Source organism: Centruroides vittatus, unplaced genomic scaffold (genome assembly GCF_030686945.1).
Source record: "Centruroides vittatus isolate TY-2023 unplaced genomic scaffold, ASM3068694v2 contig_754, whole genome shotgun sequence".
NCBI lineage: Eukaryota > Metazoa > Arthropoda > Arachnida > Scorpiones > Buthidae > Centruroides > Centruroides vittatus.
The window spans coordinates 632,007-656,582 of NW_027122490.1; the positions used below are offsets into that span (position 1 = coordinate 632,007).

Genomic DNA, 24,576 nt, shown 5'->3' on the forward strand with positions numbered 1-24,576 from the left:
CAGTGATTTGGATATAAAAATCTATTCAATTTTTCTATGACAACTGACACTAGAAGCCAAGATTCAGAGAAAGAACATTGCTGCTAAGTTTCTGGCTCATTATGAGACAGATAGAGATATTTTCCTATTGAGAATTGTAACTAAAGAAGAGATGTGGCCTCATTAATTTGAGCCAGAAAGGAAATGTCAATCTGTGAAGCAGCATCATATGTCTTCCCTATGCAATAAAATTGAGAATAGTTTCCCAGTAGGGAAAGTGATGGGAAACTAGGAGCATAAAGAAAGGTAATTTTGTTTTGAAACTATGGAGAATAGAACAACAGTAAATTCTAAGACATTTGTGGCTATGCTGCAAAGACTCCAGAGGTGTACATGAAATGAATTATTCAACTGTGTTCTATTTTAAGATGATGTCAGACCACACACCAGTTTTCAAACAAGAGATGCCCTCACAAAATTGGGTTGGATCGTGTTGTCCCATCCATCATACAGTTTGGTTTTGGCTCCATCAGACTTTCATCTCTGGTACAGTGAAGAATGTTATACATGAACAAAAGTTTATGATGAGGTTATGAAAGAGTTGAAGATATGACTCTAATATACCCACAGAATCTTTTCCAACAAAGAATAAAGATCTTTATTTTCAGATAGTAGAAACTATATATGAAAACAGAGCTTGTAAATAAAACATATGAATATTTAGGTGCCAAATTGTGGCTTTTTCTAATCACGTGCAGCCTAAATAAGGAATATGGGGCAAAACTTTGAGTGACCTTCATAGCATAATAGTTTTATAATACTTCTCCTAATCTCACTCAGACTCAATTTCACTGTAAGACACACACACCTTCATGCTGAGAACTTTAACTTTAAATTTAATTATAAAAAACAAACGTTTTCGGCCACTCCACTGGCCATCATCGGGTTAACTATATTCTAATACTATTTCGAACAAGCCGTTCAAATTGAAATAGATTACAATAGAACTCAAACGCTCAACTACGTAAACCAAAAGTAATATAAATAACATAGAAAAATAAATAAAATAAAATAAAATAAAACATGTCAATGGTACATGTAAACATAGCAATATCTATTGGGACCTTGAATAAGTTCTCGCTGTTTTTTCGTAAAAATTAATGCTTTATTTAAAAAATGTCATACAAAACATGTTACTGAAAGTATTGTCCATCACTAGCCACTACTTTCTCCCATCGTTCTGGCAGCATTTGAATTCCACGTCGGAAAAATGATACGTCTTTTGAGGCTATCCAAGAATCAACCCAATTTTTGGCATCTTCATAAGAATGGAAATGCTGCTCAGCCAGGCCATGTGTCATCGATTGGAACAAGTGATAATCGGAAAGGGCAATGTCTGGTGAATACGGCGGGTGGGGTAGGACTTCCCATTTAAGTGTTTCCAAGTAGGTTTTCACCGGTTGTGCAACGTATGGCCGAGCATTGTCATGTTGCAAAATCACTTTGTCATGTCTCTGCTCGTACAATGGCCATTTTTCTTTTAATGCTTGGCTCAAACACATCAATTGTAGTCGATAGCGATCTCCTGTGATGGTTTCATTTGGTTTGAGCAGCTCATAATAAACTACACCTAGCTGATCCCACCAAATGCAGAGCAGAAGCTTTGAGCCATGGATATTCGGCTTTGCCGATGATGTTGATGCATGGCTAGGCTTACCCCATGATTTTCTACGCTTAGGATTATCGTAGTGAATCCACTTTTCATCCCCAGTCACGATACGATGCAGAAAACCTTTCCTTTTCTGCCGTTGAAGCAGCTGTTCACATGTGAAAAGACACCGTTCGACGTCTCTCGGCTTCAACTCGTACGGCACCCAATGTCCTTGCTTTTGAATCATTCCTAATCCTTTCAAACGTTTTGAAACTGTTGTATGATCAACTCCTAATGATTCTGCAAGTTCAGCTAGCGTTTGACATGAGTCTTCATGAAGTAATGCCTCCAATTCCTCGTCTTCAAACTTTTTCGGTGCGCCAGAACGTTTTTTATCTTCAATGTCAAAATCATTATTTTTGAAGCGTCTAAACCAATCTCTGCATGTTGTTTCCGACAGAGCATGGTCACCGTAAGTCTCAACAAGAATTCTGTATGCTTCAGCTGCAGATTTTTTTTGAATAAAATAGTGCAATAAAATTCCCTGCAAATACTCTTTTTTTGGCACAAAATGTGACATTTTTAACACCACGAGAAAAAAAGTTGTTAACACTTCGGCGAAATGACATATACTGATTTTCAAGGTCGCTTATTGTACTTCCTTACAGATGCGTCACCATCTAAAAATACACGCACACAGTTCTAGTAACGCCCCCTGCTGTAAAACAGCGAGAATTTATTCAAGGTCCCAATATATATCTATAGGCAATCTTTTGCGCCTAGTTAATGTGTTCTTGTGACTTTTTTAATTAGAAACTTCCAAGCTGATGGTAAAATGGTCGCATCCTTGTAATTTAAGCATTTTTTGGTTAAGCTGGACTTATAAATTTCACATTTTTCGGTTGTCGCTGCAAGTGTCGGCGAATGGACAGGTGTTATGATTTTGGCTTCTTCCCATTTAACAACGGATCCCTCCGTCTGCACCATTTTTGCTAACGTTGTTGTGCATTTACTTTTCGTCACATCATATCTGTGTTCCTTAAGTCTTTTACTTAGGCTTCTCGTCGTAACCCCGATGTATTCTTTCTCTATCACTAGTTGGTCGCAGCTGTACGGTATCGAGTACACCCCCAACTGCTCACTCCGTTTAATTTTTTCCTTGTCGTTTCTTAGTAATTTATATATCGAGGGAGCCTTTTTGTACACAATATTGCTGTTCCTGTGGCTCGCAATACACTCCATAACAGAGGATAGACGCTTATTATACGTGAATTTCGTGATACCGTTTGTAAGATCTCGTTTTTTCTTGTTTTTCTTAGGATTCTTGTACGCGACAGTCAAATGTTCAACCATTCTTGGACCAAATCCCAGCATCTTGGCCACTTGCCTGATTCTCTCCAGTTCCCGCATCGTATCCATTATGTTAGAGCAATATTGAAACGCTCTTCCAATTAACGCTCTAAACGCTGAGAGTTTATACGTAATAGGATCATTGGATGTTGACGGTATATATAGCGGGTCGTGTGTAGGCTTTATATAAACTTTCGTGCTTATTGATCCGTTCTTAAATGCAATACCAATGTCCAAAAAATGTAATTCGTCGCTACTAAGTTGCTCCAAGTTTAGCCGTAGGCCATGATCGTTGGAATTCATGGCATTTAAGAATTGGTGTATCCTTGCGTGGTTCTTCCATATGACAAGCACATCATCCACATATCTTCTGTACAAGATTATGTCTTCCTTGAAGTTGAAGTTTACATGTACCATTGACATGTTTTATTTTATTTTATTTTTTTATGTTATTTATATTACTTTTGGTTTACGTAGTTGAGCGCGTGAGTTCTATTGTAATCTATTTCAATTTGAACGGGTTGTTCGAAATAGTATTAGAATATAGTTAACCTGATGATGGCCAGTGGAGTGGCCAAAAACGTTTGTTTTTTATGATTAAATTTAAAGTTAAAGTTCTCAGCATGAAGGTGTGTGTGTCTTACAGTTTTATAATAACAATTATATGTAACTATCAATTTTTATTTTTATAAGTATAATAAAAAATTGTGAAGAATATAATTAATTTTAAATCTAGCTTTATAAAACTTTTGTTTTGTAAATTGGCTTCATTATAAATTGATGATATTTTTAGGATATTGATGTTGTGTCAGTTCCTGATCACTCAATGTTGAAAAAACAAGAATTGCTTCCAGGTACAGCTTATAAATTCAGAGTTGCTGCCATTAATGCTTGTGGAAGAGGTCCTTGGAGTGAAGTGTCAGCATTTAAAACTTGCCTTCCTGGTTATCCTGGTGCACCATCAGCCATTAAAATTAGCAAAGTATAGTCAATTTTTTGTTAATTTTCAATTTCACATTAGTATTTAGTTATCAGTAATAATAAAAAACTAAAGTATTATGAGACTTGCATACTTTGTAAAAATATTAATACCTAATAATTTTAAGTCAATAGAATCAGTTTAAAATTAAATCAAATTCTTGCACTATTATGTGTAAATTTTTTCAATAAAAACTAATATATTAAAGTATTAACTTAATAAATAATAATATTATTTATTTTAATAAATTTAGTTGTTACAATAGAATTTTAAAATATTTATTAACATGGTAATACAGTCAACTTGCATTAATATGTATCACTAGTGTGACAGCAGTTAGTTTACTTTATTGAAAATTTGTATTAACGATTTTCAGAATCAAGGTCAAAGTTGTATAATTAAGGCTTAAGAGGCAATTGAAATCTCTAAAATATAATACAGTATTTTGAATTAATTTACCAAATAAAGTTAAATAAAAATAAATTTATTAAGAAAAACAAATTCTAAAAGATTTTTTAAATCAAACAAAATGAGGAGGAGACTGTATCTGTTGTTAGTGTGGAGTAGTATATCAGAATAGTTAAACAAAACAAAGCTAAAAGAAATTGTAATTTTTTTTCTGTTGAAGATTTTTTAATAAAGTAGAAAATAGTAAAAAAAGGAGCCAAACCTGCATCATGTATGCAATTCCTGATATGCAATAGACAGAAATAGAGTTTATCATAGAATTTTTCAGAAACAAATTTTTATTGCTATAAAGTAAATTGAAAATGGATATTTTCTGATACAAGCAAGTGTGTGTGTGTGTATAGTTATCCATGCAAATGTTTTTCAAAATTACAAACTACATTAAGTACTGAATTGAATGACTATAAAAATTGATCATGTATATTGAAATCTTTTAAAGACTGCATTACCTCAAAGTTAACTTTAAAGCAACTATCAACTATTACAGGATATATGGATACATAGTTGGTTGGTCAAATAGATTCAGAATGAATTATTGGCAGAAAGTCTTAAAAAGGATTATTGAAACGGTCAAATTTTCAACTAATGTAGGATTAGCATTTCAAGGCACAAAGAAAATATTGATTCTGTTAGAAAGAGAAATATTTTAAAATATCTATCTGTATTTGATAGTTTTTTAAAAAACCATATGGGAAAAAAATGGAACTTCCAGAAGTTGAAATAAAGTAAATTATCTATCTCATACAACTTGTAATGAATTTATAAATTTTGTAAGTTTTTACTTATCACCCATCATTTCAAAAGTCAACGAACCTTTATACTATTCTATAATTAAAAATAATCCTTAAACAACTGGTTAAATATTCAAAAATAATGCTCACTAACACCAAACCCAGCAAAATGTAGAAATTTTACTATAAATGTTAGTTTCTATTCTATAATTGTTGATTTAACTTTGGATATTACACATTGTGATTAACTAACTTTTATTTTGAGGTATGTTAATAATAAAAGAGCTTTTTTCAATTTTGATAAAAAAAATCAAACAAAATTATCTCTGCTAATTTACAGAACGTTGTATTAACAAATTAAAAAATTTATCACTTCATATTAAAATGTGCCCAAGACAATTATATTATAATACTGCAAATATTTGGACTGACAAGCTAGAATAAAAAATTATTTGAAAAGAGCAACTTATATAGCATGTGAGATATTCTCGGAATTGAATTGGAATATGTGCAGCAGAATCTTGATCTTTTGCTCTGTATTAGTGTAATGAACTCTGTACAAAATAACAGCAAGAAAAATTAAAAAAAAAAAAAAACTTAGTTATACCAGGAGGATAAAGAATGGTGGATGCAGTTTTGACATTATGATTTAATTATGCTAATAATAAAAATATGCTTATGGAAATTAATTTAAATCAGAATAAAAGCCATTAAGAAAACTTTAAGCTAAAAAATTGACAAAAAAAATGAATAGGAAATTGCTTTGTTAGTAGTTTTGTGGGATAAATTGTTACAAAGAATGAATCACCAGCAGGTAATTACAAGATATCAGATCTAATGTTCTTCAAGGATCAAATTTATTAAAATCACTGTCATAATATGTAATGGAAATAGGAGGCAGATTTGAAGATAATGAAAAGGTAAACTTTTTTTCAAATAAAATTGAAAAATAATAAATTCAAATAATGAAACTCCTTTTTTCCAAGTGAATCTTTTATTATTTATGTAATATGTGATGTAATTATTGCAAAAATTACAAATATAAATATTATTTACAATGAAGTTAATTTTCAAATACTTTGTGATAACAACATTGTTCAAGAAGATATAAATACTTACATTAAGATATTATCAAAAAGTTATAGACAGTGAATATTTTGAAAGTGAGGTTTTTCATTTTATAAAATTTATTGAAGTGGAAGGTGTATCATGTTCTTTTCAAATGTAAAAAACAATAATAGATGGTTTGCAAAGTACATTTCTTAATATAAAGACAAAACATTTTTTGACTGACCACTAGCATTGCTTATTGGTAATGTTTCCCCTCTTTTGGTCTTAAAAAGAATTTAAAAAAATATGTAAGAAATAGTTTAGGGCAGATTCATTTAGATGATTTAATCTATAATGTTTATAGAAAATTATGCTATCATAATTTAACACATTAACTATATCAATCTATTTACAGATTTAAAAGCATGAAAGGTAACATGGTAAGATGTAATAATTACTGACTAGACAAATTAAAGAAATAATTATAAATAAAAACAACTTTATTATTTAAGGATTTTTTTTCTTTTTAATATTTAAGAAAAAAAACTTTTACATACAGGGCCTTACAGAATTGTGTTTAGCACCTCAAAGGAACATAATCTGATACTGGTTATTGTGGTGGTTAACCCATTTTTGCTTGCCAGCCATGAGGCCATTTTTATCTTAATTCATTAGAGAGGTGATCAAGAAAGTCAATATAGGATTCCTTGTTACTGGGTCTACTGTCAGGAACAAACTCATAATGCACAATGTTTTTCATATCAAAAAAAGCCACAAGCCATTGCCTTCTCCTTGGATCTGTCAAGATGAAATTTTTTCTGTCTTTGTGAAGAGACTTGATTTCCATGTAAATGAAGTGCATCTGCTCTGTGAATAATACAGAAAGATACCAGGTTTCATTGCCAATAATCACTTTGTGTAGGACCCACATCTATATCAACTATGTCAGTCATTTATGTGCTGATGAATGCATGTTGCTTATCCATTAATTTCCTTGAAAAGTGTGAGAACAGACCAGATGCATTTTCAAATAATTATGAAGAATGATATATACAGTTTTATAAAATTCCCAAAATGCTAGATTATCTGTTGATTGTCTACAGTCTCAGAAAATCATTTCATTTCTTGCTGAAGCTGGTAATCTAGATGAAGATCATCCACTGTTGATTCATTACCTCGTTCCTTTAAAATACTTACACCATTTACAATATATACTTGTGTATGCATCATGGCATCATTACCATTGCTTCTTTAAGCAGATTAGGTGTTTAGATAACATGTTACCAAGTTGAAGAGAATTTAATGTTGATTTGTTTCTTATGCATAATTTTAGAATTTTGACAGTGTACCTCTACATACTCCAATTTTTTAAAATTTTAACTAGTGCTGAACAATAGAAATTTTTGTACCCAGGCATCTGAGATAATTCAAGTAATGCAGTGTTTCTCAACCTGTGGTTTTTAGACCCAAGGGTTTGTGAATATGTTAATGAGGGTCTTTGGGTTCTCAGAAGAAAAAGTTACATTTTTTTTCATTATGGAATTTTTTATTCCACAATAAATGCTGCTTGTAATATTTCCTTTATTATTAAAAATACTCACTAAAGTTTTTAAATAAAAAAATATAAAATTATTTAAATTAGGATTTTTTAAAAAACACATTATTATTATTATTATATATAATCAATTGTATACAATGAAATCAGAATGTTTTAGATTTGTTGTTTGTTATTAATTGTATTAATAACAAACAATAAATCTTCTAAAACAATATTAAAGTTTTGATAATTGGAATATTTTAAATTTAGGAATCAGTTTTAAAACAGATAAAATTACATTTTTATGTAAAACACTTTAATGAAAAAATATTTACATATAGCATCTCAAATTTTATTTTTTCTAATGAAATCATTAAAATTTAATTTTAGGGAAATGATGGTGCCCATTTATCTTGGGAAGCACCTCAAACGACATCAGGAGAAATAATGGAATATTCTGTATACTTAGCTGTACGATCTGCCACCACAGCTAATCAGGGAGATGGCACAAAAACAACTGTCATGTCAAATCCTTCTCAGTTGGCATTTGTTCGTGTTTATTGTGGTCCTAATCCATCATGCACAGTTAGTAATAACAACTTAGCATCAGCCCATATTGACACAACAACCAAACCTGCAATCATTTTCCGGATAGCTGCAAGAAATGAAAAAGGCTATGGTCCAGCAACCCAAGTTAGGTGGTTACAAGGTGAGTTTTTAGATTTGTATCTGTTAAATTAGTATTTATGCAATATTGTGTTGTGTTATATCCCAATATGTCTGATATTTTATATTTTCCACAATTTCTTGCAAATTATCTGCAACAGCATATAAGTTGCATTGGCATATACTCTACAGAAAATTTCTAATCACATACCTCACACTTCTGAAATTGCTGCTGAAAACTTGTCATTTATCCTAAGCCATTTGTCAAATTTTAAAAAAGTTTATTGAAAAATTAATTAAACACTTGACAAAGTACTGTAGTTTCAAACAAAAATGAAACAAATCATGAAAAATAACATCAAAAATTGATTATAAAGATTTATAAAAGTAACCCAAGTAAAGAAAAACATGAAATATAAAATTTTAGAAAGTAAGCAAAATATTTATCAAGCATCACCTACACAGTTATTGCCTTCTTTTCTCTTTGTACATTTTTTGTAAAAATTGATTCCATTTTCAAATATTTGACAAATTATCATGCTTCATTTGAAATTGAGGTCCATATCCATAACATGCTGTTTTAAAGTTTTGAAGTTTCTTAGTATTTTTCCAAGTTCCTAAAAAGAGATTTCTTTGGCGACATTTTGCTCTTCCTCAGTTGCAGCTGTTTCTTCCTCAAACTTGGCCTGCTACTGATCCAGCTTCATGAGCTTTTTATCAGTGAGTGACTGTGAATTCAAATCAAAGCATTCCCTGAATCAACTTCTCCTAACCAAAATCCTGTCCAATCATGCTTATTTCTTTGAGGGTCAAATTGATGTTATTATTAAAGTCACTGGACTCATTTGTGCTTTGAGGGAGATTTTTCCATCAACCGTTGTTTTGCTGTTCTTAACTTCTTGCCAAGACTTGTAAATATTTTCCACAGCTTATTTAATATTTAAATTTTTCAAAATAAATGCAATGAAATGGAATTATCATCTGCTGTAGCTTGAACTACTTGCTCAAAAGTTTTCTATAGATATGCCTTGAATGTCAAAATTATATCCTGACCCATCATCTGGAGAAAGACAGAGTTCACAAGTAAGAAAGCAACATTTACAATTTTGCATAGTTCAGTAAATGATATAAGATGGCTGGGTGCATTTTTGATGAATGAGATTTTAAATTTCAGATAATTCTGCTTACAGTAATTTTCCACTGCTGGATAATAGTTTTTGAATAATGCTGTTGTGACTCATATCTTTTCATTTGATTCTAAATTATAGGAAGTGATGATTTGTTGTAAATTTTTTTAAAGCCCTTAAATTTTGCAAGTGGAAAATCAACTAGGGTTTCAGTTTTAAATCATGTTTCAAGTTTCCTCCCAATAAAAGAATCAATCTATCTTTTGAGGCTTTGAAACCCAATTGTAAACTCTCATTTTTTTTCCAGAAAAGTTCTAAAAGGTATTTTCCCCCCAGTAAAGACTGGTTTCATCAGCATTAAAAATTAAACAATTACAAACAAAAATTACAAGTGCAGGAAATTTGACTGCACTTGTAATTTGTTTAATTCTTTATTCACAATTTAATTCTTGTCTGCGCTTGTGGTTTCTGCCATCAATTTTACATTTGTGCATGCTTGTATGGGCCTAAAATTTCTGGAGCATCTGTTGCTAACTGAAAATATTGTATTTACATTGGATTTTGCTTTTTGGGATGAAAACAGCTGTATGCTTTAATTATTAAATTATTTGTATGTTTCTGATTACAATATTTAAGCCACACCACACTAACAGATTTTCCATCATCAGACAAAATTCTGTTTTTAATGCATTGCATATTAAAAGAAGTTGATGCCACCTCACCTTGCATTTTATATTAATATAACTATCGAGCTTAGAGATGTTTATATTTTGTATTTCTTAGATTTTGATATAAAAACATGCACAGTTAATTCATTAAGACCAGAGCCCTTTTTAACTGGCCTTGTTTTTACCATTATCAAATTGTTTAATGATGTCCAGTTTGGTGTTTAATATAATCACTTTGCATTTCTTACCATAAGTCATTCTATTACATAAATTTTAGAAGATAACAAGTATTAAAACAGTCTGCAATGTATCTTAATGGGATAAAGTAGCTCATCACTTATTGCATTCTGAACAGGTCTTTAGCACATTGTGCACTTTCAATAAAACAGTGCCCAAAATATGTTTTCAACTGCTCTGGCCACATTATTTTGAAATCAAAACTCAAAAATCTCATTTTATCTTTTCACATGCTGTTGCAAAGAGAGAATCAGAAATAATAATATATGTGTATGAATTGTGTTTATGTAATAAAACTATAGGTTTTCTATTTTAAAAATAGAGTATCATAATTTTGTGCGTAAGTTACTATAAATTTTTTAGAAATTAATTGGATTATATTTTTTTATATATATTTAAGAAAATAAAAGGTATTACATAGGTCTGAAAATATTGAAAATAATTGAATTAAATTTGATTCTTTCACTAATAAATTCCTTTAATAATAATTGAATTGAATATCTTAATCTTTGTTTACAATTTTACAAATATAACTTACTCATGTATGTTAAATATGAATGCATTGTTGCTCCTTATTAATTAATAGTAATATCTTTTTTATATTTTATAGTTTCAATAACATTTATATTATTGATTTAGCTGTTGATAAAACTGTACAATTTCTAATCTGTTGACATGTGAAAAAATATAGCAATTATTTTAGCTATTCATTAGTTATCATAAAATTTTAATAATTCTAGGTTTGAATTGAACTAGTGTTAAAAAATTTAAATCTTATACACACTAAAAATATCAATTTTTTTAGATGGAACAAATCCATCTGCGAGTCGGAACTCCTCTGGAAGTTCCAGTATGAAAAGGCCTGGCTCAGATACGTATGTACTAGTTTATATATCTGTACATTATTTTACGATATAATAAAACAATACTATGATATTTATATTTGATATAAAAAAGATGATGTAATGAAAATATAAATGGACTAAATATTTTTATAAAACATAAATCATATGATGCAGAATAAATACAATTAATAAAATATTCCAAAATATGAGAGATGTGCTACTCTCTCAGTTTGATATGTTTTTCTTTAGATAATGCATTTTATATATATATATATTAATGAAATAATTATGAAAAAACCACTACCTTATAATCATTCCAGCAAATAAATTTAATGAACTCAAAAGTGTTTTTGATTTAGCTTAGTGGATCATCATCAGTTGCAGATCATAAAAAGTGAAATAGACCATACGAAATTTAAAGTTAAATAAAAAAAAAAAAAATTGAGAAAAAGAACACAATATCCAAATATGCAAGTGTAAAAAAAGGGGGGAGTAAAAACAAACAAAAATTGGATGTTAACATTTGAACAAAAATATTCTAAAAGTAAAATTACATAAAGCTAAACAAAGCTACATTTTGTGTAATGATTTCCATGTGGTGGACAATGAGTCTGCATCCTGATAGAATCCTGGATGTGTTAACTATTTGCTTTGTAAATTTCTCAGATTTCCAACTGTTTTAGGCTGTTAACATCATTCATTAGGTCTAGTGATCTCAGCACTGTCTCAGATCACTTCTTTGATGAGATCATTAGCGAATGCCAACAGGACTGTGGCATTCGCTAATTTCACCAGCCACTTGTGCTCCTTAATTCTACTAAGGAGGTTCCACTTGGTTGTGCCAGTTGGTTTAGTAACTTTCAAAATGACAACATTGTTCCATTTAATCAATTCTTACTATTACATATTGTATGCCAAAAATGTTGCACCTTTGATTTGGCTATTGTATCATGTGCTTTCACTTCCATTTTCCAGTAGATTTTCCTTGCATGTTTCATCCATGTTCTTGGTAATTGTCTTGATATTCAGTATAGAGGCTTCTAGATACATTAGAGGAAGGGACATAAAGAGGACCAAATTGCATGGCCTGAGTAATGCATTTTTTCAGAAAATTAATTATATTCCATACAGTACAACTAAGTTAAAACAGGAAAGCTATATGGGAGTCCACCTTTTTTTAGACATCTCTGTCATGTTTAAAAGGGAAGAAATTTATAACAGTATATATTGGAAACCTACCTATCATCCTAATTTTGTCCTACACATGTTGCTGACCATCTCATGTAAAGTTGTCTGCCTTCAGGTCATCAATAAGGAGGGCTTTTATACATTGCTCCAATATGCTTGATACTTTAAGGGAACTTAATTACATCAGGAAGGTGACGCTACAATATTGTTACCCTAGAAAGTTAGCAAACAATTAATGCCTTTGAAACACATGAAATAGAGTGAGCATATCATATGATAAAACAGTGCATAACTTTAAGATATTTCCTTGCCTTACATATAATACATAAGGCAATTGTGAACCACAACAATCTGACCCTCACTTTTAAGTGTAGCCCAACTGTTTTCAAACTTGTATGTAATGAGAAAAATCCACAGAATCCTTCCAGTTCTTTTGGCATTTATTCTGGACACATACAGGACCATTGATTCAACACAAAAATGAAATACATGGCACAACCAAGGGGAACCTCCTTAGTAGAATTAAGGAGCACAAGTGGCTGGTGAAATTAGCGAATGCCACAGTCCTGTTGGCATTCGCTAATGATCTCGTCAAAGAAGTGATTTGGGACAGTGATGAGATCACTAGACCTAATGAATGATGTTAACAGCCTAAAACAGTTGGAAATCTGAGAAATTTACAAGGCAAATAGTTAACACATCCAGGATTCTATCAGGATGCAGACTCATTGTCCACCACATGGAAATAATTACACAAAATGTAGCTTTGTTTAGCTTTATGTAATTTTACTTTTAGAATATTTTTGTTCAAATGTTAACATCCAAGTTTTGTTTGTTTTTACCTTTTTTTTTTATACTTGCATATTTGAATACTGTGTTCTATTTCATTTTTTATGATCTGTAACTGAAGATGATCCACTAAGCTGAGTCAAAAATACTTTTGAGTTCATTATGTTTATTTGCTGGAGTTGTTATTAAATAATTAGACAAATGCTGTGTACAATGGTAAATTTTTTATTATATATATTATGATAAAAAATGTGTTCTAAATATAGGCCTGTACTGTTACTTTACATTAATGGAAAAAAAATATTTGAATATAAAATCATCTAGAACAGTGGTTCTTAACCTCGGGTTCAAGGACCCCCAAGGGGTCCATCAAGCTCATGGACCCCCAAGGGGTCCATGAGCTTGAAAGTGTAAAAATCATATATTATCTTAATTTTGTATTGTGTTAAGGAAGAAGTATATATATTACTACATGTGTTTTTTATTCTAAGAAATGTACAGTACAATAGAGCATCATTTATCTGAAAACCGGTCAACCGAAAAGTTGGTTAACTGAAAGCTTTCCAGTCAGACCGTGTCAAGCTGAGTCAAACGTTTTTGATACTAGATTAACTTCTAAAGTATAAATTTTTTGTTTTTATATTTTTCAATATATTTATTTTGTTTGTACAAAATAAAGAAATAATTTTTAATGATACAATAGCCTCAATTATTATTATAAAAATTTTCGTTAAACTTAAAATCGATGAAAATTCAACATGAAGCGACACGCAACGGAGAAAAATTTCAACATGGGATGGGATAGGTTAATATATTTTTTGTACATAATTGGTTATCCGAAAAAATCGGTTATCTGAACAACCCCAGTCCCCAATTGATTTGGATAAACGATGCTCTACTGTATTTCTATATAACTGGTTTGTTTTTAAATGGATAAAATAAAATTACAAAAGATTATTCAAAGAAGGGGTCCATGACCATAACTGGGAAAGGGATCCATAGAACTAAAAAGGTTAAGAATTAAGAATCCCTTATCTAGAGTACCAATGTGAAGGCAAATTTCAATCAAAAATTCAATATGCTCTGTGGGTATGTCAATCTCAAGATTTTTAGCTTAAAATTTCAGTTTAGACTTTCATCTGCCATATAAATTGACTCTCCAGGATTTAAGTTGGAAATTTTCTTCTTGGAGAAATTTTGTGAATTTGAATCTTTTTTATAGATATTTGGCTAATTTAAATAAACTGGAATGTTTTGTTGCAAATATAAACTTACTACCTCTGAACTTATATTTATGAGTAAACAAATTTGCCATATAGTATTCCAAATCATTATCTTAGAATTAAAAATGAAAAATCAGTTAGGATGCTTTTTATGATTATTACAGAAGTGAAATATTTATTTAATCTGTCATTTTCTAAGATTTTTAACGTGATATTATAGTACAAATTGGAATGGATTTCAAATACAGTTTAACCCAATTATAACGTCATTGCATGTAACAACAGCCCTAATATAACGTTAAATTTTTATCGGTCCCATGATTTTACTATACTACATAATGATAAAAAACCCACTTGTAACGACAAAACCCTGTTTTAATGTCATATTTGAAGCACTCCCAAATTTGCAAAATTAGATTACAAATTTTATTTAACAAAGAAAATACTACATGTTCAGTCCTAGGGTCAGAGTTCACTTTCCTAGAATGATTGTGGGTGGTGCTCTTACCACTTGACTTCAGTGGGGTGAAATTCACCACTTTTAAATGATGTGATGATCGGTTATTACATACTCATTTTTAAATTACTTTATGCTAAATTGTTAAATGTTCTATTATTTTTAATATAACATATTATATCAAATAGTTTATAAAGAAATAATTGAATTATTTTTCATTGGCGTACATTAATTTAATCTTTTGATTCAACAGTATTCTCAAAACCGGAAGTTCTGCCATTATTGAAACTTAAGACAAATAGAAATTTCTTATAAAATGTAATTTTTGAAATTTTTAATTACATTGATGTAAACTTAGACAAAATAATGTAAATAAAGTTTAAACATGTAGTTTGCATTTTTATACATATGATAATAAATTACTATCATAATAGATACAGTATACTGTATTACCATTAAGAAATAATTTTACAGTAATACATATGATGTAAAATTAGAATGGAGTTTATAATAGATTCTTAAACACACTTGGTACTTTTTATCGGACTGAGATTATGACCCCGCAGATAACGACACTTTTAACGTCAAAAAATTGCTGGTCCCATGGATGATGTTATAAATGGATTAAACTGTATATTTCCTCATGTTCTTTTGAGATTTTACAAATATTACTGCTGTGGCTTTGATGTTATCACAAGTATCATGATTCAACTTTCCAAGCCATTAGATAAGTCTACTACCCCAGATGTATTCAACACTGTTTTATCATGACTATGGTCTTTACCAAATCTCAGACTATTCTTGCTGCCACCAGATGATGCTTGAGAGATCATGCATAAAGACTACCATTGGTTTGAAAGTTTGAAAAAAGCTTGATTTACAGAAAGTGCAAACAGTCAAGATTGTATCATGCAAACCTGCATTATTGGGTGCTTAAACATTTATACCAAGTGGCTACTTGAGCAGATTTAAATTTTCATCCACTGTTTGAAAGCAACCACAAAAGCTTGAGCATGTGCATTTGAAAAGATGTTGTATACAGCTAATAAGAAATCTTTTAAAAATAAATAAATTTCTGATAAAACTGATTCCTGAAAAATGATTTAACTTTATTTCTTTATTACATTTAAAAAAAATAATGTTTAATACAGTCAAACCTGGATATAGTGAAAACCTGCCCTTACTGGAGATTTTCTTTGGTCCCATATAAATTCTGCAAAAATCAATATGAATAATTTGTGTGTAGTGGAATATGCATAAAACAGAAATGGAAATGAGCATATCCCCATAAGAGATAATTGTTTTTCTGTGGCATTCATAAAATGCTCTGAATCTATACTTTTGAAAGTAAAAACCTTATAAAGTATTCTAATCTATAGTTTAACTGCAGTGTGGCTGCTGTCATAGGAAAGCAGAACTAACTCATTCAATAGACAAGATTCAAATTTCAAATTTAAACTGTTAGACAGTCAAATTTTGAATTTAAACTATTATATCGAATAAGTAGTTCTGCTTTCAATAATGGTTATACAAATTTCAAAATTCTATGATTCTAAAGAATTATAGAAAATTATAAAACACGGTTTCGGAGAATTGAAAACAAATTTCAAAATTTAAATTTGAAAATGGTTTTAAATGATGCTATAAATTTCCCAAATTTCCAGTATTGTCAGTTGAGAGCACACACAAAGGAAGAGGTCATCATGGCTTCAAGGAAAAGAGTAAGGCTTTCTCTAAATAATAAAGTCAGTTATTGAAGCAATTAAGAAAGAGAAATAAAGTATGAAACAAATTGTGGACAAATTTAAGATTGGCAAGACATGAGATTTTGAAATCAGAGTCATATATCAAACAGGAATGTCTGAGTGGCAATGGGCCTATGAAGAAGGAAGCAAAAACTGGCAGTTACAATGTAAATGAAATTATTTGGGACAGATTACTTGTTTATCAGTATGAAGATAAAGAATATTTTTGTTCTGGACCAGTTTTTACAAGGAAAAGACCAAGGAAGTTGCTGAGAAATTGGGGAAAAGCTGTTTCAAAGCTTCCAATGGATGGTTGGAAAGTTTTTGATAGCAGCAGCCTTCAATCTGTTCAAGACGGTTTCTGCAGAATCTGAAGATATCAATGAAGTGACAGAATGGAATAAGAAGTTGCATATGCTTATGTGGAAGGATATGAATCCAAAGATATTGCAAGTGGTAACAAAATTTTGCTGTAAAATTTTTATTAATTTGGCAGAAAGATTAGGCAATTAATCAAAATATTTATTAAAAAAAAGTACTAACTTAGAAGGAAAAAAATTTTTAATTTGTCAGTACTAGTTCATAAGCTTAATTGTGATGATAAAGTATATTATATAATAGAGACTGACAGATCATTAGGAATAAGAATAAAGGAACATGAAACAGCACTTAAAGTATGAACAGTATCCGAAGTTCACACATTGTCAGAAATATAGTTATACTGCAAGGTGGAGCATAAGTAATGCCCTTTTTAATTTCTATTAGTTTGTACTGCAAATGTTTACTTTCAACAGGATGGGGTGCCACCCTATTATGGGTTAAGAGTTTGGGAATGGTTAAATCAAAATTTTGAGAAGAGATGGATAGGACAACGAGGATCTATTGAGTGGCCATCATGATCACCACACCTAACACCATTGGACTTTTTTGTGAGGTGTATTGAAGGATCAGGTTCATGATAATTTTCTGTAATTATCATGGAAATGTGTCAAAAAGTTTGTAGAAGTGTTGCTAGTAGAGTTCAGTATTGTATTGAATATGAAGGGGAACATATTGAGCTTGTCCATTATTGTTAATTCATTGTATTTTTGTTGTTGTATTTATGTAATTTTTGTTCAATAAAATTTAAAATTTCAAAAGGGCGTTACTTATGCCCCACCCCTTATAGAGAAAATGAATGTAAAAATTTTATTTAAAGAAAAAGTACCTATTACAAAAGTTTAAAGAACATACAGCAATAATTTGTAATGAGAATCTTATAAATTTAAATATGGGTATGGGTATAGATGACATGTGGAATGATGTCTTCACCTGTAATAAAAGTTGTGGTAGACACAGAACAGGATAAATAATGAGTTGTAGAGCTTTGCATGAATTATTGTTGAGTAATAATTTGTATGTGTACGTCTTTTATATAAGTTAAATGAGTGAATTATTTTGTTAAGGTTAGTGACTTGTGCATTTTACTTTTTTTATATACAGTCAAACCTGTTTTTGTGCGGTCTTTTTCTGTGCAATTTGTTTTGTGCAATATTTTTTTTTTTTGTGCAGTATATGAAAATTTCAATCAAATTGGAACATAATTGACTCCTGTAAAATTTTTAAAAACTCTATTGGTTGTTTTCTATGACATCAGCAGGTTTTTTCATTTTTTATTCAGAAAAATTTTTTTCTCATATGTTTATTTCGGTTCCCTCTTATTTTAATAGCATAAAAACCATAAATATTATGTTATATTTGAACAGATGTGGTAAGTTAGCTCCCCTCCAGCTTTAGACTGCAGGTGTGAAATTTCATGCCTTGTTAAATGAAATAACACTTCCTGCAGCTATATTTATTAAATAAAATCATTATTTAACGATTATTTTTAACTTTTTAATGTTAGATTCGTATTTAAGTGGAAATAATTAATTAATATAAAAATTAAAATTCTTAGAGGATTTTTTTCCCCATTAGGTGTTGCAGAAAAAGGCCCAAGGAGTTAAAAAAGCAATTCCTAGTTATTTCGTACGGTTTCGAGTTATTTTCTACGTGAGACTTTTTTATGCGGTCCCTATTCACCTCAAAAAAAAATATTTTTTTAATTGTGTTGGGAGAACTATTTTTTATAGCCACTGGTGAAGTTTCGAGCAATTTTTTTTTTTTTTTTTTTTTATGCATTTTCTTTTATGCGGTCCCTATCCCCTGCACAAAAACAGGTTTGACTGTATTTATAATACTTTGGTATTATTTGTTGTAGTCTGGAGATGGATGTGTTTTCTTTCATCTGAAATGCATAGCATTAGAGGTTTATGTATTTCCCACTTTCTTTTTTTCCTTTGCAAGGTCAGATAACTTAGATTGCATAAATGTTGGCACCACCTTTGAGCAGTAATTGATGGCTAAGCAGTGCTGGAAATTTGATTTAAAGACAATGTGTTGCCTAGAATTATTCTATTCACTGATTTTGACATATAAATGATGGCCTGACAGCAACTGTAGAATAACTTCCAAAAATTGGCATTGTTGTGGAGGGAAGTTCACTACATCTGCATGGAAGTAGACTCTCCCATGCAGATGTAGTGAAAATGAATTCTTGTTGAAAAAATCTGTAAACATCAGGTTATGCTTTAAAATTCAATCTTGAAAGATGTTTGCACCAACTTGTTTGGCAATTATAGCATAAATATCCATTAGGCACAAGAAAGTAAAATCAAAGCATTTAATGTGACAAAATGAGTAATTTTTCTCAGTTATCTCTCTCTCTCAATTCCAGAACATGACATTCTCAGAATATAGCAACAAGCATGGACACATCCCCTCTTTGCTGAAATTTCCATTTACGGTCTTCAGCAAATTACATGCTCAACAAATGACATGATGATGATTTGTGGAATAATAGCTTGCCAAATTATTATCTGACAATTTCAGATTATTAGCTATTTTTTATGGGGATGCCAACATAATGAACTTCTGTGCCTCCTTTTATTTTTTGTCTAACGAAGACAATCTTCATTCAAGACTTCTGATATCACTAAATCTGTAAATAAAAATCAATGCCAAAAACCTTTCTAAAAATATGTAAATAAAGGATTATAGATCAGTTTGTCAAAATATTTTTATTTTTTATTGAAGGTACAAAGGTAGAATGAAAGAGTCACTCAATTTTTTATAACATTAGTGACCTTGGGTAGTTGATTATACATCAGTTATTCATTATGACAGTTTGATCAAGATTAAACCTAATTTTGATTATATGCAAAGGGGAAAAAAATAAGCTAGATAGAACTCATTGTCATTCCACTGGATTATTCATGTTACCAAAAGTGACAGCAATGACACTGCATCAAGTGAAAAAGTCACTGACTATATATACAGAAATCAGAGTTGCTGATTTTCAGGGTTCAGTTTCTCTGTATCCCAAATGCCGATGGTAATTCTAGTAATTTGAATATTCATTTGAAAGATACTTGTTTTTTAGGTAGTGTGGAAAATTTCAGGTTTTTTAAATAAAGGAATTACTGAAATATAAGCTATTGAAAAGTGCAAAAGTTTCCAAAAGAACTGTATTTTCTTCTTGTCTTCTTTTTTTCATTCAGCACTACGGGCACTCCTAGAGAAAAAATTAACAGGTCAAGAAAGCTCACATTTTAAACATAAGCCTTTCTTGTTATCAGCAAGGTGCTGGCAAAACTAACAAAAGCTCAAATTTGTGCAAATTAAAACTTTTAATAATGATTTTACTAATGGCATACTGAAAGCACTCGGTCAGTAACCATCAAATTGCCAAGCAACAACTAAACTGTGTAGTTTGTGTCAGTCTTGGGTCTTGATGTAATAACAGAATCATTAACCAAAAAAACAATCAATATCCAAATGAAAATATTTCAGATGTAAAAAAATTGTGCCAAGTAAAAGATTATGACAATTTGAATGACAATCAAGTTTTTTTTTTTCTTAGTTTTTCTGTGGTAAAGTTAAATTTAGTGTTTCAAAGTAGTATCCACAAGATTTTTACCTGTATTAATGTTTTTTTCATTTCAGTTCAAAGCACAAACCTTATCTTTCCCAAAGAAAAACTCCTAAAAATAAATTTGACTGTCATTCATTCAAATTGTCATAATTTTTACTTGGTGCACTTTTTTTACATCTCAGATGTTTTTGTTCAAATATCATAAAATAAAATAATAATACTCAAATTGCTTTGGATCTAATGTCAGTATTTCAGGATTAATGATTATTTTTTACTAGATACATGTATTCCACAACTTTTAAAATTATATATTATTTTCATTTATATATTTGAATATTGAAAATTTCACAAATGTGTAAGCATAATGTTAGTGTTTCATTTAGAAAGGTTTTTGTGTATGTAACTTTGTTGTTGGATTTGTAGAATATATCAACCTGAAGATGATCACAAAATGATTAATTTATTCTAAAAATAAACAATTTTAATCACTGGTGAATACATTTTGACCTTTGTTTAAAATATAGTAACTATCTTTTATATTTATTAATTTTATAATAATAATAAGTTAAAGCTATTAATACCTAATACCTATGTTGTCCCTATACTCACTTATTCTTTTGGAGTTATACACTAGGCATGCACAGATCTTGAGTAACTCCAAAGGAAAATAAGAACACTTACTAAACATAAACAATATCATCTGAAATCATTTGTAGAAAGACTAACTCTTTCTCATAAAGGTGGTGGTCATTGCCTGGCTTATATAATTAACCTGCACTACAAACAAATTCTGACAATGTGGAAGTTTTTCCACACAAAACAAGAAACAAAGATTACATATAGCTATAACTTTTGCAGACAGTAACCACACATATTTAAACTTACACTCTAAGCATCTTGACATAGCTCAACACACAAATAACATAGACTCCACTAATTTTCCACAAAAAAAAAAAAAAAAAAAAAAAAAAAAAAAAACAATTTCTAATTTTCCATCGTTGATTTCATTAACTTTTCTGTTTCTCTGTCTGATTTTCTTTCTGTTTTTTGCTTTGTCCAAATTTTCCCCACTGTTTTTCTCGAATTTGGGTTGTAGTCCCAAAAGCCACTTCATGTCAGGCATAGTTCAGGACTACGTTAACAAAACTGCATTAACTACTGGCCAATTAGATACTGTCTGCTTGGAGAGACTGCGGGGTTTATGGTTGCCATTCAAGGTCAGGTCATAAATGCTAAAAACTATAGAAAACGCATCCCGAAGGATACATCACTATTAAATGACTCTAGCAGAAAATGCCACATTCTGCCAGAAACAATATATACAACTTCTGGTTGCAAGCTCTTAGCACAAACAGGTTATTTAATAGGCATAATCAAATAGCAAATATAATATACCAGAGCTTGCACACAAACACAGATTATTAAATGCCCAGCTATTATATTACAAATATACTCCACAGGCCATATTAGAAAATGATACACACAAAAATATACTATGACTTGACATCACTCTCATCGATAAATGCAGTAAGATCATTTATATAATAGACATCTCTGTTCCAAACATTAATAACATAAAAATTGTCCACACTGAAAAATCAACAAGTACATTCCACTTCTCAAGAAATAAGACTCATGTAGAGGATGAATAAGATGTTTATTGAACCCATTGTTCTCTCTTCTACTGATGTTGGGGTTTCTCATTTCCCAGTCTTTTGCTTGTCCTGGGATTTGGGGAAAAAAGTGAACTGTTTCCTGGGATATAATTAATTATTTTTAAAATATAAAAAATATCTTGAAATCAAATGATATAATTATTTTTCCTTTTTAAAAGTAATTTAATACATTCTGCAATCTTCAAAATCATAATATTAATAATGCTGTGTAAAATATATATTAAAATTATTTTTAAATTACATAGAAATTTTCACAAATAGAAAAAATTAAGTTTGTTGGAAACTGCTTATAAAAAAAATGCCTTTGAATTGAGTTAAAAATTTAAAGGAAAAATGAACTTAGATCAAAGTTCTAACTTAGAAGGTAATTTTTGTTTTTTTAAATAAAACATAATACAAAATATTATTGTAAATTTTTATAAGATTTTGAAAACTACAGATATTTGATACTCCAATTACTCAATCTCGTTATTATTTTAATAATGAAAAGTTCCGCTACTGAGAATGACCTTTGTAATTCAATGGATGTGGGTGGAATTGTCTGTAATGCATTTAAGCGAAGACAAATGTTACGCGTTTTTTCACCCATAGCTTCGAAGAGTTCATTTTGAGATGCATTGCAGTACTTCTTTTTCTCTCAAGTATTCTTGATTTGTCTACGTTGGCTGCTTTAATAGCAGTATCAAGCTTATAGCCTGATAATTCATCAGTTGATTTGACTTTAATAATCAGGTTTATGAAGAAAAACTTCATACTTGCAAACTTCATACTCGTTTCTATCCTTGCCCAATTTGCACAACCTGGAATAATGCAGTTATTGCAGCTACTGGGCATAGTTAAAATTAAGACAGCATCAGTGCAATTATTCCAGATATTACAGGTTCTGACAAGTAAAAAATTTTCAGAGTCCTGCCAGAAATACATATTGATTATTGACATTTAGGATTTACATTTAGGAAAGTAGTAGTTGCCAAAGCATAAGGCATAGCCAGGGTGAAAGGGTGAAATAGAAGGGGTAAGAGTAGAAGTATATAGATCAAGGGGAAATGAAAGGAGGAAGTGGTTGAGAGGGTTGGGAACCATTAGTAGTGTAAAAACAACATACAGTATACAGTTTTACAATGACAATAAGAAGCAAACAATAATACATAGTACAATGTAGAAATATACAAGGATGGGTGTTTGTACATGCATGATGCTACAATTGATACAGGATTGTGAAAATTACAATTATTTAAGTAATTTACAATAGTATACATTACCAAATTTGAGTGAAGATACAGGCTAGGGTAACTGCAGATAAACAAAAATACATAGAAAATTGCAATGATTTCAATGAGAGTTACAGGCTGTTGAGAAATCCTACTATAAGCAGTGAGTTGGACATCATTAAGAAAAAAAAAATAATAATAATAATAATAATAATAATAATAATAAAGTGGAATTTACAAAGAATACAGCAGTGATGAATACAGCACTACGGGCAAGGATGTCACAACACCAGTGGTGGTTGCAGGTGGATGAAGACGCTAGCCATAGCAGGAAAGGTCCAGTCCGTTGCCTTTGCAAAGACAGTGAATGTGTTGAAAATGGTCCTGTTGCTCACAAGAGTTCTGGACAGGCAGGGCCAATGGTGGCCTTTTCTGTGTAAAGTGTCCACAAGACACTTGTGTGCATTCCTGAACTTTGGGCATAAGAAGATGACATGCTGAGGGTTGTCATCCTCATTGAGGTCGCAGTCACATTGTCATTCCCCTTGTTCAGGAACTACAGGAAGTAGGTACCAAAGTTCCCATGTCTGGTAAGCAGTTGTGTGACGTTGTGGTAGGTTACTAGGTAGTCCATTTTCTGTCTGGCAGAAATATCTGGGAAGAATTTGTGAGTACTGCAACCTGTATTCTCAGCATCCCGGTGATTTTGCCACTCAGAGATGGTGTGAAGATTGAGATGGTAAGTGATCCAGCTAGGAGGGATGGCTGCGTAAGAGCAGCTGGAGGCAATGGTAGGTGTTTTTTGGTGAGCAAGTCTGCCGCTCGTTACCAGTAGTGCCAGAGTGGCCCCTGACCCAGTTGAAGGAGATGTTAAGATGGAGGTTGATCAATTGGTTAATGAGGTTGAGGGTTATTTGTATAATTGGGAGTTTGTTGTTTTTGTTGACAATTTGATGAAAGGTGATCTTGCTGTCACTGTAGATTTTGATGTTGCTATAAGGGAGCTTATTGTGATTATCAATGATAAATTGAAGAGCTTTCAGGATG

The 24,576-nt window shown here is 30.7% G+C and overlaps 1 protein-coding gene across 3 annotated transcripts in view; it reads left to right on the top strand.

The window, feature by feature from the left end:
* Hcf (Host cell factor) overlaps nt 1-24,576 on the top strand; it is a 208,568-nt gene that overhangs the window by 180,212 nt on the left and 3,780 nt on the right. For all 3 annotated transcript variants that reach the window (XM_067277724.1, XM_067277726.1, XM_067277725.1), the window contains 3 exons: nt 3,774-3,962; nt 8,136-8,454; nt 11,249-11,318. In XM_067277724.1, the coding sequence (XP_067133825.1) occupies nt 3,774-3,962; nt 8,136-8,454; nt 11,249-11,318 (578 nt within the window). The remainder of the gene's footprint in view (nt 1-3,773; nt 3,963-8,135; nt 8,455-11,248; nt 11,319-24,576) is intronic.